The 18,720-nt window shown below is 37.3% G+C and overlaps 1 protein-coding gene across 3 annotated transcripts in view; it reads right to left on the bottom strand.

The window, feature by feature from the left end:
- Positions 1-1,869: 1,869 nt before the first annotated feature.
- LOC149155720 (protein TIC 62, chloroplastic-like) overlaps positions 1,870-18,720 on the bottom strand; it is a 377,018-nt gene continuing 360,167 nt past the window's right edge. The window contains exons 10-13 of one of the 3 annotated variants that reach the window (XR_016263739.1): positions 5,393-5,544; positions 4,909-5,112; positions 3,178-3,297; positions 1,870-2,053 (exon numbers count right to left, since the gene is read on the bottom strand). Coding sequence is in view for 1 of the 3 variants with exons in the window: in XM_089445945.1 (XP_089302071.1) it covers positions 3,249-3,297; positions 4,909-5,112; positions 5,393-5,544 (405 nt within the window). In the remaining 2 variants the exon portion in view is untranslated. Of the gene's footprint in view, positions 2,054-2,482; positions 3,298-4,908; positions 5,113-5,392; positions 5,545-18,720 lie in introns of those variants that run through there. The other 2 variants (XR_016263738.1, XM_089445945.1) reach the window with 2 other exon arrangements.

The raw sequence follows: 18,720 nt of genomic DNA, 5'->3' as shown, positions 1-18,720 counted from the left end.
TTGACGAAATCTAATAGAAGAAGAAGCATTCTGGGTTTTCCCCTTGTGGGGTTTTAACCTGGTCTCCGACCACTCCTGGTGTCTCTATGAGTTCTTATTTTTCTTCTTTTATTCCTTCATGTTATGTTGCATTACTGATGATGTTGTTCTTTCTACATAATTGCATATAATGATGATTATAATGCTGTGGGGTGAATTCATTGTGTAAATGATGTAATGAAATTATCAAAGCAAAAAACAATATAGACTTAAAAGAAAATTAACACTCAAGGAAAGAAATCAGCTTTCTTCTTAGTTTGAGAGCTATAGTACAACTGTTGGTACCAGGCCAATTCACAGGGATACTCATCATGTCACTTGCAGGGATTTGAACCTAGATGGAGAAGTTAACATCCATTTGATCTAACCACCCCAAATAACTCCAATTGACATCTTAAATACATACCATAAATGTTGTATATCTGAATGTATATTTTAACTTACATAGCATCTTCCATATTACTCGGACAATATTGTTTAGCTTTTAATATTGCCATCATATTATGGTGTATATGGTTTACTTTCTAATATTATCATACGGTGATGATATCAGTTAAATTTTCAACTTACCAGACAACATAAGTTACAACTGAATTGGCATGCATGCACAATTTTCAAGCCTAGGACTAAGTGAAACTTAAAAGTTCTAGTGCACAACTCTAAGTCCAGTAATTTGCTAGGTCTGTATGGTCAATCCCCCTTTCCCTATAATTACAGCATGTTTACACATCAAGCATTCAGGTGCAGTGGCTTTCAATGGCTTTGGGATGGATGAATAGATATGGTTCAGACCTATTTCCTACAACTTTATAATTAAATGTTTTTGCATATCAATTGGTATTACATTTGAGAGACTGATCGCTTAAGTGTTCAGCTTGAATGTTTATAAAACACTTTGAAGCACTTTAAGACAGTGCAGTAGAATCTTCATAGCTTTTGGTTGATACTCGATGAGTTCACTTATGACAGCGATGTATCCCTTTCCTCTTTTTTTTCCAAAATTTTGGCTTGGATTATTATATAGCACTTTGACATACTTTACGGCAGTGCAGTATGATGTTCATAGCTTTTGTTTGATACTCGTGTTCACTTATGGCAGACTACTCTTTTTCTCAAATTCCCCTTCCCACATAACTCTGGCATAGCTAGTATAGGAAAAATTAAAAATCAAAGAAATGATGGATGTGCATTTTTGCAGAAGAGACCACGATAAGCATCTCCAAGGAAATAAATGTTGAAATATAATTGGTGAAGGCTATTTTCTGCATAATGAAATTTTATGGATATTTAGGAAGACCTTTCTATTATATTAACTGTAACTGTCTTATACCAAGTTTTATTACAGAAACAACTTCAAATCTTTGTTTTCTAATAGAAATGCATTTTCAGAATGTTAGAAAGAAGAGAAAGGATTGAAATTCTCTTTGAAGGATGCAAGGAACCATTCAAATTTACATGAAATATATAGATAAGAAAATGAGTGTTCATAGCTGCTCAGAAGATGATGTTGTTGTTGTTGTTGTTTTTTTTTCATTTATAAAACTGCTCACAAAATTCATCCAAGGCCTCTTCATGCCATATGTTAGTATCTTGTAAAAAACAATTCTGAGTAATTTTGATCACACTCCAATAATACATGTAACAATATTTTCATGCTGTAAATATTCTCGTCTAAGGTCAATTGGAAAACTTTTAGCATTACAAAGTTTACTGGTTTATTGTTATTGTTCTTTGGGTAAGGAGGTTCTTTGCATTTAGAGTGGATGTCCTCTGGAACAGTGAAACCTCACAATTGGCTCCCACACTCAATCCCTCTCTATGAGATTTAGATATGAAACCTAATGGAAACTAGACCTCACACAAACCAACCATCTTATTTACACTTTATAGGTTAACATCCTAAACTCTACCTATTATAAATCTGGTGTATCAGATAAGTGGACACTTTCTTTCCAGGCCAGTAAAATAACAAAATAAAGAGGCATTTGAACTTTTGCTCCATTTCACATACCATCTGTTCATAAAATTCGACATGTCAGACACGAAAGGTGGAAAAGGCGTGCCCAGATCACTAAAACAACAAAAAGAGGCGTTTGAACTTTTGCTCCATTTCACACATCATCTGTTCATGAAAACCCTAGTAGAGATTCTGCAAAAATGAAAATGGAGATTTCTTGTGTTTTATACATCTACAGGCTGCAGTTATCTTCCTCAATTTATCATTTTTCAAACACCAGTGTTCTTTATGTCAACTTAGATATAATTTATCTGTAATTTCAATTAAAAAAAAAATTAAAGAGATGTATGCTCTATTTCACCCACCATTTGTTGATGAAAACCTTGGTAGAGACTTTGCAGAGAATGAGAAGAGAGATTTCTTGAGTTTGATACATCTACAGGCTGCAATTACTTTCCTGAGTTTATTATATATTGAACAGCAGTGTTACGTATTTCTATTTAGTTGTATTTTATCTGTTTATATATATATGCAAAGATGAACTTCATATGATTCATTCCTCTTCTCCAAAATATTTGGATGGAATATGGTGTCAACCTCTAGGTGCAAAGAGCACAAAGAGTGGTCAGTAACCCTGGGGGAGTAATGCGGATTGGAACCTGTCACCTCCCCATTAGCAACATACCTATGGTGAATGGACTTTATATATATAATATTTATATCCCTCCATGTCCCGTTTGAGGTGTCTACATGTTCTGTATCGGATACCTGAATCCATGTGTCTCCATGTCCCCGTGTCAGGTGAATTAGCTTTGGACAAAATAAGACACAAAGAAAAGCCAAAAGAGGTGGTATTGAGAAAAATTTGAAGCTTAATTCTGGATAGTTGACTATCCAGCATAGTGCCAGAGCTAAATATCTGGGTGCCTTTTAATATCTCTAGAGTTCCAAATCATATTCTGTGATAAAAAAAATACTAAGTACCTTTGAAAGTCGTTCAAATTTTCAAACTGGTAATATACCAAAAAGTAATGACCATCAATGAACTGATTGGTTGATCTCTTTCCTGCAGAATGCTCAAATATTCTTCACGTGAGAAATGCTTATCATTTAATTAAAAAGATATGGAATACCTGTTTTCTAGAAATTTATATTTCATACTGGTGGCCACTGGAACTTACTCTTCTTTGCAGAGCCAATTGTTTTGTTCATTTTCTAAGGTCGGATCCTCTTCAAACTAGTGATATCAGCCCTACTTTAGAGTTGGACTTGGAGAAGCCGGTGGTTTCAAGTCCTCGTACCTACATAATATTGACAATGGATAAATTAAAGCTCAAATTTTATTAAAAATTGTTAATTTTAGGATAACAATGGTATGTTTTATGCTTAGAGCAATTTTACTTAAATTTTCTTTATTAGCCCAATATCATATCCAGTATAGCAATCACATCAACATGATAGTAAAATGCAGATAGAACATAAACAGTAACAGTAGAAGACAAGCCAACACAAGAGGACACAAGATATGGCACCAGCCAGGGACAAACCCCAATGTGGGGAAACCCTTGATCAATTCTTCTTATAATTCTTCAAAATTTCAGCAAAGAGAGAGTACAATTTACAATATTCACTTGCCCAATCTGATCAGTCAAAACAGTAGAAACATAAAGCCCTAACCAGAAAATCAACGCTGGTCAACAGGGCTGAAAATTGACCTCCAAAAAAGGTCAGTCAACCTTGGTCAACTCGGCCTCCAACAGCAAGATAATGCAGCCCAAAACAGTCTGAAATTAACCAGTCAAACCTGGTCAACTAAAGTCAATGCAGCAACCAGAACTAGGGCAGTCAACGTTGGTCAACGCAGGGGTCAAACTGCCTCGGTTTTTGTGCCCAAAACTGCGGCCTGCCCAAAGAGAAGTCTCCCTCACAAAACCAAAGTCAATGCTGGTCAAAGTCAGCCTCCTGAAATTTCGGTCAAATCTAGTCAACGCAGTAGCTAGAAAATCAGACCTTCCTTCGCACGTGTGGAGAGAGAGAGAAGCCTAGAAATCTGTACCCAATCAAGATGAGAGAGAGAGATGAATGAGAGCGATGCCAAAATGAGGACGAGGCTCCTTGTTTTTATAGGCTAATGTTGAGGATGAATAGACGTGACTATTGGGCTTCTGAGCCTACATGAGTTTGCTGGCCGACGTTTACAATTTGTCCATAATCAAAGTAAATTCATAACTTCATTTGTGCATGTCAGAATGAGATGATCTTTAGATTAATCCTTCACCTCTTGGAAAGAGGAATCCAAGAAAAATATCAGCTGCCTCAAAGAGCTGTCCAAAGTGATGTTTGACCCTAGTTGCCAAATTTAACAAAAATGTACCAGAAGACATTGGATAGAGGGAAAGTGATTTTGTTTTCTGGATGGTGCTATCAATTTTTCTTGCGATGGCCTATGAAGCCAGCTCTACCGTCATATTTTATATGATGGACTGGCTCTACTGTCATAGTTTATATGATGGACTGTATAATAACATGTGATGCAAAAATATATGTAACATTACTTTGTCTGCAGCAAAATGTAGGACTTGATGAAGTTTCAGATGTTGAAGGCATGGAATCCTCACAATCAATCTGTCAGAGGATGGCTTATAAGAAATGTATCTGTAAAACTATATGAAGTTAGAGAATTTGGGGACATGAAGTTCTCACAATAAATCTGTCATAGGGGAATGCCTACAAGAATTGTATCTGATGAAGTCTATTCTGACTTTGTTCCAGGTTTGACTACATTAAGGTAGAATGTTATACATTTTGTACATTTCTGATTTTTTTCCTTGTAATATAAGCAGTATTTTCTCCAAACCAGAAAGAAGAAAGAAAAGAAATGCACAAAAAGTACCAATCTGTATAAAACTTACATTGGATATGGGGAGAGTGGTCTTGATTGTGAGTGAGAAATCTGGATCTCTTCCTTCTGTGCAGCACCAAGCTCAGCTATGACAGGTACCTTTGAGAACTGATTCTGTGGAGGTGATTCAACAGCCGCTGTCACGGATCTTTCACTACGGGATAGGTTTGGAGTACTTGGACAGGGTGAGGTTGGTGGTTTTAAATCATCATACCTGATAATGAATTTAATCGCAGATAGAAAACAGCAAGTCAAGACAGAAATTAGATAACTTTGTCATTCCCCAGAAAGTGTTTTAGTACATTCATTGTAGTCAGTTGACAGTGTGTAACTATCTCAGCTAGCTTCGCTAACTAATGACTAACTAATATTTTAACTTGTGCTAACTAATCAGTAATCGATATTTTATTACTTATCAATACAAGCAGGAGACAAACGATATTGATAAATATACTGTATAAAACTCTCAATGACATACTGAGTTTGAATCTTACATTGTGTAAGGAGAAAGAGGTCTCGATTTCTCTGAAACCATCTGGAGTTCAGCCTTCTCTGGAACAGCACTAACAGCAGATTGCAGAAGGTCCTGTTCCACTGAAGACTGGGTCTCTGAAGCTGATTTGACAACCTCAGTAAGTTCTTTTCCCTGCCAATGCAAGAAGAAAGCCCCTTTGATAAGTGTTTGAACTGCAAACGTTTCTTTTATCACTGTATCCGGAAGTATTTTTCTTCCCTCCTGTCACCTTATAGAACTCGCTGATTGACTTCAAGATTCAACAAAAGATTTTCCACATTTCTCTTCAAAAGTTTTTATTGTATTTGCATTGAAAGTGTTTGAAGAATATGCAAATCAAGTTAGACAAAGGGAAAGAAGACCTAGTTCACATTCCACATTATCAATTCAGTACAGGTCAAGGTCAAAGGTAACCTTTCCTATGAAATCGTCTCCAATTATAATACATCTCAACCTATTATATGCTTAACAAGAACATATCCACAACAGAGAATCATTTTCCCTTGTATGCATTGTTCAACAAATATATTTCTTTAAAGTGGTGGCATTTTCCAGAAAGAATATTCTATCATCCATAAGAGTCTGAAACAGGTTGGAAGAGCTACTTGAAATCAACAGTTTTTTTTGCCTGGCAATGACTTTGCAGCTACACTGTCTAAGAAGCTATCCTTGTAATAATACATATTGGCAAAACTGAATGAATTATGGCCCTGTTAGCACTGGTTACCCTGCGTGATTTCAGTGTCAACTTTGAGGTTCACTTCTACATCTTTCAGAACCTGTCAGGACTTCATTTAGTTATCCAGCGGTTCCACTTTGAGGGCTTAATGTCCTTGCATGCATGATAATCTTCAGATTTATTATCTTTACATAGATGCATGTCTCCTTTTGCATGCATATATAATGATTTAGAGGTAGTTCATGATATCTTCAGGGTTCATGTGTGTATGCGGAGGTTACTGGTGGTTTGCATGCGACATGCATGCAGTTCTGATACACTACTAATTTTAGCAGTGAGATTTACATGTTGGATTTAATGATATATTTGGACTCTTTGTATCCATGTGAGTCTAGACTCTAATGAGACCATTTCTAGTAACATGCAAGGTGTTTTATGGAATTGCAATTGTTAGCAGTTGGGGCTACAGGGCTTGTACAATGAAACAAAGCACATATACCGGTTCCTTAGAGATAGGCAAGTCTGATGAACCTATTTCCAATGACATGCAAGGTGTTGCTATTTTTAGCAATATCTTTTTCTAGACATGTTTCTAATAATAAGTGTTTCCACGGGTACTATCTTGATATTGAGGACAATTTAGTAAATTGACTAGTTTTAGTAAATTTGTATTTTTTGCCAGTCCTGGTGTAGGTGGGCCCCGACACAGTCATATTTAGTATTGACATCCTTGGTTGGCAAGTGGTTTCTTGAGGAGTTAATATTTCTTTTTCAATTTTCAATTGTTTAAAGATCTATTTTTAGAGTTTTAAATCTTTTATAAGGATTGACACACTAAATAGACTAGTGCCTTTCTCAATCTTAGAGCATATGGAGTCAAAGGGAGAGGTCTGTGGCCGAAGACTTGAGGTCTATATGCTTTCACTCTTGGGACTCTTCCTCTAGGCTTTGGTGGTCTTGTATGTAAGAACTGTGAATAATTTAAACAACTATTCCCTATAAACAGAATATGAATAACAGAATAGTACAGCTATTGCAGAGACAATAGGGACTTCTAAAATTAAACATCATGATCCTGTGATAAAAATTCTTGAATTTTATAAATTTAACCGACAGAACCAATGAGAGTACTTACCTATAATCCTACGGTCGATGATGCCTCAAACTACTCCTACTTCGGTTACCAAAAGACCGAAACCACCCAGCCAAACTGAGCAGAACCTCGCTACTCAGTCTAGTAAACTTCTCAATTGAAGCAAACTGTTTCCCCGTGCCCAGAAACCTCAGAACAAGCAAGGCCCAACTGTTCTTGATGAGAAACAAATTCTCTGTGTATAAACTTTTCTCCTCCTTTCTCCCCCTGCCTCCAACCATCTCTTCCTTCTTATAAGTTGTCATTTACTGACATCCTCCATCACCGTGTCAGAATTTATGATACGTGTTGATTTTTATAAATAAAATCTGATTTTATTTTATTTGAATATCTTAATTTGAAATAAAATTTGTTTATTTATTTTAATGATTTAATTTAATTTATTTAATTTTTAATTTAATTAATTTTATTTAAATTCATAAATTTTAATTTACTATAAGTGGGTCATTACATACATCCCTCCTTCCAAAATCTTCGTCCCGAAGTTAGGGTTTATAAAATATATTAATAATTATTATGAGTATATAGGTCTTTATATTACAAAATTGAATTTGTTTTCTTTAATATTTTTAATATTTTACAACTATAATATCCATGTTCTGCCTCAGTTGGTTTTCAGCTATTCTATAATCATCTTATTCTTCCTAATCTCTTCCGCTCCCATCCTATCCGTCCTCTACTGGAGTATGCCATGGCGTCAGTTATACTGACCTAACCATTCATAAACTCCAAGGATGACAGCGTCGGCTATACCGACCTGATCCCTAGTAGGCATCCAGCAATCATCATCACATGTCTAGGGGAGCGTGACTCGCACAGTCCTCCCATGACTCCAGGGTTCGGAGGATAAACGGTGGGCAACACCTCCACCCTTCCCAGTGGAATCAGGATTAATACCCTATCATGGAATCTCTTTGAGCCTTAATTGTTCTGAAGTTTCTGTCATCATGTGGTCATTTTGGTAACGGATATTATCTGCAATCATAAACACTTGTCCATGCATTTATAAAATGTGCATTAACATATTCAAAAACACATAGCTTATGTATATTTCCTACATGTCATCTACAGTATAACATACTTTGCCATAATCTATTCATGTCAATAGTTTTCATATCAAAATGCAATCATTCTTTGATTTCTAGCTCATCAATCATATTGATATGCATAAATAAAACAAAATTATAATATCTTAATTCTCATCAGAAGCAAAATTACTCAAATATTTAAACTTTACTTTTATAACTGTAATTTAGTAAAATCAATAACATATTCCGTTTCGGTATCCATGTACTAGCGGAATTAAACAGATATTATGTCATAAAAGTTCATGTTTATCTATGGTCATTCAAAAATGGTTCTGAGCCTCTGATTTACAGTAAAGTAAATATATACAAAACATAGTTTAAAGTTCTTCAAAATTGACACAGATTGGGGTATTTTTGACATATGTTCTCTATATCTTCCCAAGTAGCCAATCCAGGACTATACTTGTCCCACTGGACCTTAACTTGGTCTACCAGACGATTCTTGAGTTGTCGAACCCTACGTTCTAGTATACATAATGGTTCGACCAATATGATTTCTTCGTCCGATACTTGTAGTTCTTTCCGTTGAAGGTTATGAGATTGATCAGCTATATAATGCCTTAATATAGATACATGAAATACATTATGAACTTTATGCAAGTGAGATGGCAGTGCAAGACAATAAGCGACAGGTCCAACTCTTTCCATGACTTTAAATGGTCCAATAAATCGGGGTGACAACTTTGTCCCTTTTCCGAATCAAATAGTGCTTTTATTCGGTTTGATGCGGATGAAAACCTGATCCCATACTTTATACTTCCTATCAGTTTTGTGAGCCTCAACATAACTCTTTTGTCTATCCTGTGCTTCTTTTAATCGTTGCCTAATTTGTTTTACCTGCTCCTCCATTTCTTGAATTAATTCTAGTCCTACTATCACCCGATCTTCTAATCTGTCCCAACTTAATGGTGTTCTGCAAGGTCTGCCATGTAATGCTTCAAATGGAGGCATTCTGATTGAACTGTGGTAACTGTTATTGTATGCAAATTCGACTAAGGATAAGTACTTTTCCCAGTGTGATTGCTGATCCATAACATACATCCTCAACATATCTTCAAGTACTTGATTTACCCTTTCTGTTTGTCCATCAGTTTCAGGATGATAAGTTGTACTCAAATTTAGTTGAGTTCCTGAGGTTGACTGCATGCAAGTCCAGAATCTTGAAGTGAATCGTGAATCTCTATCTGATATAATCTTCTTAGGTACTCCATGAAATATGATAATTTCATTTATGAATACTCGAGCTACGTCAGCAACTTCATAAGTATCTCTTATGGGAATGAAATGGGCGCTTTTTGTTAATTTATCCACTACTACCAAAATGGCATTGTGTCTTTGAGAAGTAAGAGGTAGCCTAGTGATAAAATCCATAGAAATAATCTCCCATTTGGTCATAGGAATGTCGTGAGGTTGTAAAAGACCCGCTGGATGACAATGATCTGCTTTTACTTGTTGACATTCCAAACATCTTGCAATGAATTGAACGATATCACGTTTCATGCCCGACCAGAAGAAGAGTTTCTTGGTATCCGCATACATTTTCTTTACTCCAGGATGTGCACAATACACTGCTCTGTGGGCTTCCTTAAGGATAGTGTCTCGAAGATCCCTATTATCAGGAATATACATCCTTCCATGGAATCGTAAGATTCCATCATCTTCTAGTTCATATCCTTCAAATTTAGATTCTTTTGGCTTTTTACTCTCAAGACTAGATCTCACCTTTAAATACCAGCTATCTTTTATGAGATATTCTAGTACTCGTTGCCTTAAGTCTACTTTGATAGGTATGAGAGAAAATATCCGTGGTCTTCTGCTTAAAGCATTTGCTACTACATTTTCTTTTCCCTTAATATATGATATTTCAAAGTCATATTCACTTAGGAATTCACTCCATTGTCTTTGTCTAGCATTTAAGTCTCTTTGAATGAACAAATATTGTAGACTTTGATAGTCGCTTTTAAGTGTAAAACTTTGCCCCACTAGATAGTGTCTCCAAATCTTTAAAGCTAGTACTACAACAGCTAACTCTAAATCATAAGTAGCATAAAGTTCTTCATGAGGCTTTAACTTTCTTGACACATACGCTATTACTCCTTTATCCTGTATCAATACTGCACCTAGCCCTTGTTTGGATGCATCAGTACATATCATAAAATCTTTGTCCATATCAGGGACTCTTAAGATTGGTGCATTGGGCAGTAGTCCTTTGAGTTCAGAGAATGCTTTATTACATTCCCCAGTCCATTCATACTTAACACCTTTACGGTGAAGGGTTGTAATCGGCTTTGCAATTCTGGAGAATCCCTCCACAATTCTTCGGTAGTAACTGGCTAAACCCATAAAGCTTCGTACTTCATGTGCGTTTTTCGGTATTGGCCATTCCATGATTGCTTTTACCTTCTCAGGATCTACTGAAATCCCTTCACCTGATATGATATGACCTAAGTAATGAATCTTTTCCTGAAAGAACGAACACTTGGATAATTTTCCATAACACTGATGTTTTCTAAGGTAGAACAACACTATCCGTAAATGATCTTCATGCTCTTTCTCATTCTTAGAATAGATGAGTATATCATCTAAAAAGACATACAAATTGATCAAGATAATTGCGGAAAATGTAGGAATTTACAGGGTAAGTTCCTCAGACAGAACACCAAAAGACACCGCTCACAAACAGATCACAAATCAATACACCAGTATTTTGACGTGGTTAAAACCCTCAAAGAGGGAAACAGTCCATAGCCTGAGCCAACGCGGCCACTTCAGGCAATTTATTAATAAAAGAATGAAAATTTACATATGCTTCTCTCATAGACGGATTACCCTACAAATGACCCTCCATGCGCTTTAAATAGAAATCATGGACCAATCGGGTGTTAAGCCACGGATCAAGTGTCGGTAATACCGAGGAGAGAATGAACTGTCGAATCACTACATATCGTGACCGTCGGATTGTAAGTTACAAAATGTACAAGGTAAAGAAACACACTTTACCTAACTCTATACTAGACCAAGTTGTACTTAACTATTTCCTATGTGTCGGAATATCCTAATATCTCCCCTTAAGAACAACTTGGGATAGGATTGAAGGATTTACAAATATGACACAATAGGAGAAGGAAGGAGGCACTAGAGCCTATCCCCCCTTAGTGACAACTTCCTGAACTCCAAACATAAATCGAAGTTTAGTGAACTTCGCCTCTGTGAGAGCCTTTGTAAAGATGTCTGCAACTTGATCATCTGTTGAACAATATTGCACTTCAAGAACATGGTCGTGAATGAGCTTTCTGATGAAGTGCATGTGCAGTTCAATGTGTTTGCTGCGCTGATGTTGGACTGGATCTTTGCATAGCTGAATGGCACTTTGATTATCACACCAAAGTGTAGTCGGATGCTGCTGCTAAAAGCCAAACTCTGACAGGATCTGACGAAGCCACAAGGCTTCCTTACTAGCTTCTACGACACCACTATACTCTGCTTCTGCTGAAGAAAGAGAAATGGCACCTTGTTTCTTGCAAGCCCATGTAATAGGTCCTGAACCAAGAGTGAATACATAACCTGCAGTAGACTTCCGATAATCAAGGTCACCAGCCCAATCGGAATCAGTGAAACCAACCAATAGAGGAGTTGCTTCGGCACTGTAATGAATCCCAAACTAAACTGTACCTCGAACATAACGAAGTATTCTTTTAGCTGCTTTCCAATGACTTTCACGTGGGTTTTGCATAAACCGAGCAACAAGGCCAACAGCAAAGGAAAGGTCAGGACGAGTATGGGTTAGATACAAAAGTTTTCCTACAAGTTGACGGTATAAGGTAGCATCAACTTCAGGAGAAGTACAAGTGACTGAAAGTTTGACTCCAGACTGAAAGGGAGAAGGGGCTGGCTTACAGTCTTCCATGTGAAAATGGCGTAGAATATCACAGGCATACTTGGACTGAGAAAGGGAAATACCTTCCTTGGATTGCAAGACTTGAAGACCGAGAAAATAATGTAAGTGTCCTAAGTCTGTCATTTCAAACTTCCTTTTAAGGCTAGACTTCACATGGTTTATAAGGTTGGGATCACTACCAGTCAGGATAAGATCATCAACATAAAGAACAAGAATGATAAGAGACTTGCCCACTTTCTTGGTGTAGACAGTATTGTCAGAATGACACCTAGAGAAGCCAGATTCTAAAAGAAAGTTATCCATTTTGGCATACCAAGCTCGAGGAGCTTGCTTGAGACCATAAAGGGATTTCTTAAGCCGACATACAAGGCTGGAGTCTGTTTGTATAAAGCCAATAGGTTGTTCCATATAGATTTCTTCATGCAAGTCCCCATGCAAGAAGGCGGATTTAACATCCATCTGATGGACTTCCCATTTGAAAGAGGCAGCAAGGGAAAGAACAAGGCGGATAGAGTTCATTTTGGCAACAGGGGAGAAGGTTTCAGTATAGTCAATGCCTTCAACTTGTGAAAAACCCTTAGCAACAAGACAAGCTTTATGTTTATCAACTTTCCCATCTGGTCCATACTTGGTTCTGTAAACCCATTTGCATCTAACAAGTTTTCGTCCCTTTGGTAGAGGAAGAAGATCCCATGTATCATTTGCCAATAATGAATGATATTCTTCATTCATAGCTGCTTCCCAATCTGGATGGCCTGAAGCTTCTGCAAAGGTGTCAGGATCATAATTCATTGAAGCTTGAGCCAGTAAAGAAGAGGCTCTCTCGAACTGAGAACGTGTACGTCGCTGATCTGTAGGATCACCGGCAAGATCACCTGCTGCATCCCGAGTAGCACAGACCCATTTTGGAAGCTGAGGAGCTGAAGGAGGATCCTGAGAAGGTGGGGGAGGATTTTCATCCTCGCTTTCATCATCTGAAGAAGAAATATTTTCAAAAGTAGAAGAGATAGGGAGAGGTGGCACATCCGCCGAACTAGGCTCGCAGGCTGATATATTTTCATCAAACTTTACATTTCTTCTAATGATAACATTTTTGGACTTAAGTGGAATAAGTCTATATCCTTTGACATCTTCAGAATATCGAACAAAATTACATTTTTCACTCTTTGGTTCTAAAGCTTTATGTTTCTCATCTGGAATATGGGCCCATGCTTCACTTCCAAAAACATGAAAGTGACTTACATCTGGTTTGTTTGAGCTCCATGCTTCTTCTGGAGTGATATTCTTTAAAACCTTAGTAGGAGTGCGATTTATTATGTAATTTGCACAGTTAATTGCTTCTGCCCAATAATTAAGACTAAGTCCTTTAGATTGAAGCATACAATTAGCCATTTCCTTTAAGGTGCGATTCTTCCTTTCAGCTACACCATTTTGTTGTGGAGTATATGGAACAGTATGTTGCATTTGAATTCCATTCTCAGTGCAAAAGTTGATGAATGTGTTTTTAACATATTCTCCGCCATTATCAGATCTTAGCTTAAAAATTTGATGTCCAGATTGTTTTTCAACAAAGGCCTTAAAGGCCAAGAACATGTTAAATACTTCACTCTTGAGTTTTAAGAAGTATATCCAAGTGCGTTTGGAGAAATCATCAATGAAAGTTAAGAAATACTTGTAGCCAGAGAATGAAGCAACTGGAAGTGGACCACATAAATCACTATGCACGAGCTGTAAAGGGGCTGGGGCGTGCCAAGAGGCACGTTTTTCAAAACTGTCCCGATGATATTTTCCGAGTACACATCCGGAACAAACACCATCTCTGCAAGATACCATTGGAAGACCTGTCACCATATTTTCTTTACATAGATTCTGAAGAGAGCGATAGTTTAAGTGACCAAATCGCTCATGCCAAAGTTTGCTCACTTCATCATTATGAGCAACAAATACTGAGGGAAGATTTGATGACCCAAAGTTGTGAAACTTATACAACCTTGTAGAATCATCAGCAATGCCAGTAGCTAAAATCTGTCTAGGATCTCTTAGGTCCTTAATTACAACATCGTGAGGTGAAAATTCAACGATTTTACCTTCACCTGAATGGGTTATCTGATATACAGATAGAAGGTTGCAGGATAAGGTTGGAACACATAATACATCATTAAACTGACCATTGTCTAGATGAACAGTTCCAGTCCCTACAACACTAAGAGATCTATCATCACCAACATATATATTTTTGGTGTTACAATCATTTAAAGAAGAAAACATGGCTTTGTTTTTGGCCATGTGATAAGAAGCTCCAGAATCAATGAGCCACTCATGAGAATGAGAAGAAGAAGATACATTTAGTGCATAGCCAGACCGAGATGCTTGACAACCACATGAAGAAAGTGCCATTCCTGAAGACGAAGTTGAAGTTGAAGATTGCTCCAAATGGATGTTATGCTTCTTCATTGCTGCTTCCAAGGCTTCCATCTTCTTAAAGCATTTGGATTCTAAGTGGCCATCTCGATTACAAAAGTTGCAATGTCTATCAGTCTTCTTCCCTTTGTTTTTATTTGTCTTATCATTTTGTTGAAATGATTTTTCATTTTGAGGCTGAAATTGCTTAGGACCCTTGTTTGGTTTAGGACCATTCTTTTTAGGATACAACTTCTTAGGATTCTTTGGATTTGGTTGCTGTTGGGCGGCTAACGCTTTCTTAGAAGAGTTTCCAAGATGAAGAAGACCAAGGTGTAAGAGTTTTTCTTGTTCTTTTATTGAAGAATCACAAAAGGAATCAAAGGAAGGGGACTTGTAGGTTTGTCCTTGAGAAATGAAGGCTTCTCTTGTAGAATGGAAGGTGGAAACAAACACAGAATAGGCTGGTCCCAAGTTAGTAAGAATGGAGTAGATAAGGCTACTATCTTCTTTCTTAACCTTAACACCTTCCAAGAGAAGTCTAAGGGTTTTGAATTTGGACAAAAAATCTTCAATGCAAGAAAAATTATTGGGGTCCAATGTAAGCAATTCATTTTCAAGTTGATGGGCTTTAAGTTCATTTTTAATTCCAAAGACTTTAGTAATCTGTTGCAGTGCTTCATCAGGAGTATCAAGTTCTGCAATATGGAATCTAAGATCTGGAGAAATAGACATCCCTATCAACCCACGTGCTTGGTCTTGCCTATTTTCCCATTTAGTTGCCTTATCTTCATCTTTTGGTTTGGTCTCTTGGCCTGTGGCTATTCTGTAAAGACCTTTACTTCTAAGTAAATCCACAATGTAGGACCACCATTGGAAGTAGTTAGTGTTATTAAAAATGACTTGGCATGGACTTTCCATTTTTAATAGAAACTGAAGCTTTAGATGCTGAAACTAAGTGTACCAATGGAAAAATCTCGAAAAATTAGGGTGTTTAAAAAAAAACGGTTCTGAAAATGGCTTCCGGATGAAGAAGTTATGGCTTTTTGAAAAAAATTGATGAAGTCGCCGACGAAGTGCGAGAATGTGCGGAAATGAAAAAGTCCACCCCACAAAATGGAGACTTGAACCCAAGACCTCTACTCTCATAAATTAGCTTTTCACCAAGTGAGCTATACAAAAAGTTTGAGAGAGAGAGGGGGGGTTGATGCTTTGGGTTGCGTGCTTGCTTTGAGAAAGCTTTTTTTCCCTACAAAACAAAAAACACAAAACCCAACACGGAAATACAAAAAAAACGAACCTTACGGCTCGAAGTTAGCTTTAGCCGGAAACTAGATATTTTCAAAAATGAACCTTGCAGCTCAAAGTTAGCTTTAGCCGAAAACTAAATATTTTCCTCAATGTTTCTGATTTTCCGAGATCACACTAAGGCGCAGCGGAAAAGAGCATACGCAAGAGAAAAATCCTTCCTTTCTATTTCTGATTTGCCCAAATCGCACAGAGTCGCAGGGCAAAGAGCATATGCAGAAATGAAAGGTATAGATCCGGTAATAAAAAAGCTAAATAAACCGAAAACCGAAATAAACAGAGAGAAAATAACTGTAAACTGCAAATAAACACTGTATACCTCCAGATCTTAAAAATGACGCAGCTAGGGCTACCGGAAACTTTTTCGCGCGAAATGAAAGGGGTTTCTCAATGGAACAGATGCTCCCAACACAACAGAGCAGTCCTCTCGGCCCGAAAGCAGTCAGAAACAATAGATTTAGGAAACGGTAGTCGGATGCAGTTCTACCGGCTTCAGATTTGGATCACCAACGGACGCGGCCCTCAAATAGCTCTGATACCATGTAGGAATTTACAGGGTAAGTTCCTCAGACAGAACACCAAAGGACACCGCTCACAAACAGATCACAGATCAATACACCAGTATTTTGACATGGTTAAAACCCTCAAAGAGGGAAACAGTGCACGACCTGAGCCAACGCGGCCACTTCAGGCAATTTATTAATAAAAGAATGAAAATTTACATATGCTTCTCTCATAGACTGGAGACCCTACAAATGACCCTCCATGCGCTCTAAATAGAAATCATGGACCAATCGAGTGTTAAGCCACGGATCAAGTGTCGGTAATACCAAGGAGAGAATGAACCGTCGGATCACTACATATCGTGATCATCGGATTGTAAGTTACAAAATGTACAAGGTAAAGAAACACACTTTACCTAACTCTATACCTAACTCTATACTAGACCAAGTTGTACTTAACTATTTCCTATGTGTCGGAATATCCTAACAAAAAACACTGTTCATAAGATTCATGAATACTATTGGTGCATTTGTTAATAAAAATGGTACCACAGTAAATTCATAATGTCCAAAACGTGTCCTGAATGCAGTTTTAGAAATATCACTTTCAGAAATCCTTAGCTAATGATAGCCTGATCGAAGATCAATTTTTGAAAAGACAGCAGCTCCTTTCATTTGATCGAAAAGATCATCAATTCGAGGCATAGGATATCGATTCTTTACTGTAGCTCGATTCAAGTCTTGATAATCTATGCATAATATTAAGGATCCATATTTCTTCTTGACAAAAATTACAGGAGCACCCCAAGGTGATATACTGGGTCAAATATGTCCTATATCCAATAGTTCCTTCAATTGAATTTGCAATTCTTGAAGTTCTAGAGCTGTCATTCTATAAGGTGTTTTTGAGATTGGTTGAGTACTAGGTTCCAGTTCTATTGTGAGAACTAACTCTCTTTCATGGGGTAATCCTAGTAGTTCCTTTGGAAATACATCTGGAAATTCGGCTAACACCGGATATTGTTCTAAGGATGGTCCTTTTTCTTTACTTACTTCTTGAATTACATATGCCTGACAACCTTTTCTTAAGCAACACTTCATTTTCATTGCTGATATGTAGCGTAAAGATACTTTTCTCTTGATTCCTTGAATTTGGATCGATTCTCCATCATCATTTATACCTAAAATTCTTTTCCCATAACAGTCTACCCAAGCTTGATGAGCTTCTAGCCAATCCATACCTATGACAAGATCATAAGTTCCTAAGGCTGTGACATAAGCTTTTAATTTAGTCGAACAGATCCCTAGGTCAATTTTGCATTGATCCACACTTAAGTCTACGGATTGGAGGTCTCCTGAGGCCATTTCTCCCTGTCTGAAATCATTTTGTTTATGAGCTGCCAACCCACATTTGTTTAATGCATATGATGAAATGAAACTATCTATGGCACCAGTATCGAATAAGATTTTGAGTTTTATACCATTAATAATACCTGAAGATTCCATTACAGTGGATTGATGTGCTGTTTGATCGTTGTTGACTAATGCATGAATTCTATGATTGCCTTGGTTATTTGATATTGGTTCCTTTCCAGTCTTATGCAATATATTTGATGAAGCTTCTAGACAATCACATTGAAAATGCGGTCCTCCACATCCCCAACAATTACCCTGTGTTGGTCCTCTTGAATTAGGACGTGAATTTCTAGATAAAGAGCTTCGTCCTCTCATGTTGCTTCCTCTCGAATTTCTTCCTCTATTAGCAGTTCCACAAGATTTCCATGGACTGGTGTTTGATGATTCAGCGGCTATAGTATTAACTGCCATGGGAGCTCTTGTTCCTACATTTCTTGAGGTAAATCTATTACCATAAGGTGGCCTTGAGCTACCTCCCCTGAAGAAATTTCGGGGAGTCTTTCCTGGAAATCCTGATTGTAAAGGTTCTGCTGGCCCTACATCCTTTTTGATTCCTAGATGTTCTTCTGCATAACGGCCACATTCTACTGCCTCAGCTACTGATGATGGTTTCCACATGCTCACCAAGGCCCTGATGCGAGGATTTAACCCAAATATGAAGCGTTCAGCTTGACGTTCATCAGAATCTAAGTAGTGAATGTATTTTACAAGCTCCATAAACCTTATCTCGTATTCCTCCACTGTTTTATTACCTTGAACTAATGTATGAAAGGCTTTGGCTTGTTGTTGTTGAAAATATGGAGGTAAATACTTCGCGCGGAATCTTTTCTTGAACAATTCCCAAGGGACATTATCCGTTGTGA

This window comes from Pinus tabuliformis, chromosome 9 (assembly GCF_031772625.1).
Source record: "Pinus tabuliformis cultivar Carrire ecotype Pingquan chromosome 9, CPIR1, whole genome shotgun sequence".
In the NCBI taxonomy this organism is placed as follows: Eukaryota; Viridiplantae; Streptophyta; class Pinopsida; order Pinales; family Pinaceae; genus Pinus; species Pinus tabuliformis.
Note: the sequence above shows the minus strand (reverse complement) of the source record. Positions and strands in the feature narration are given on the sequence as shown.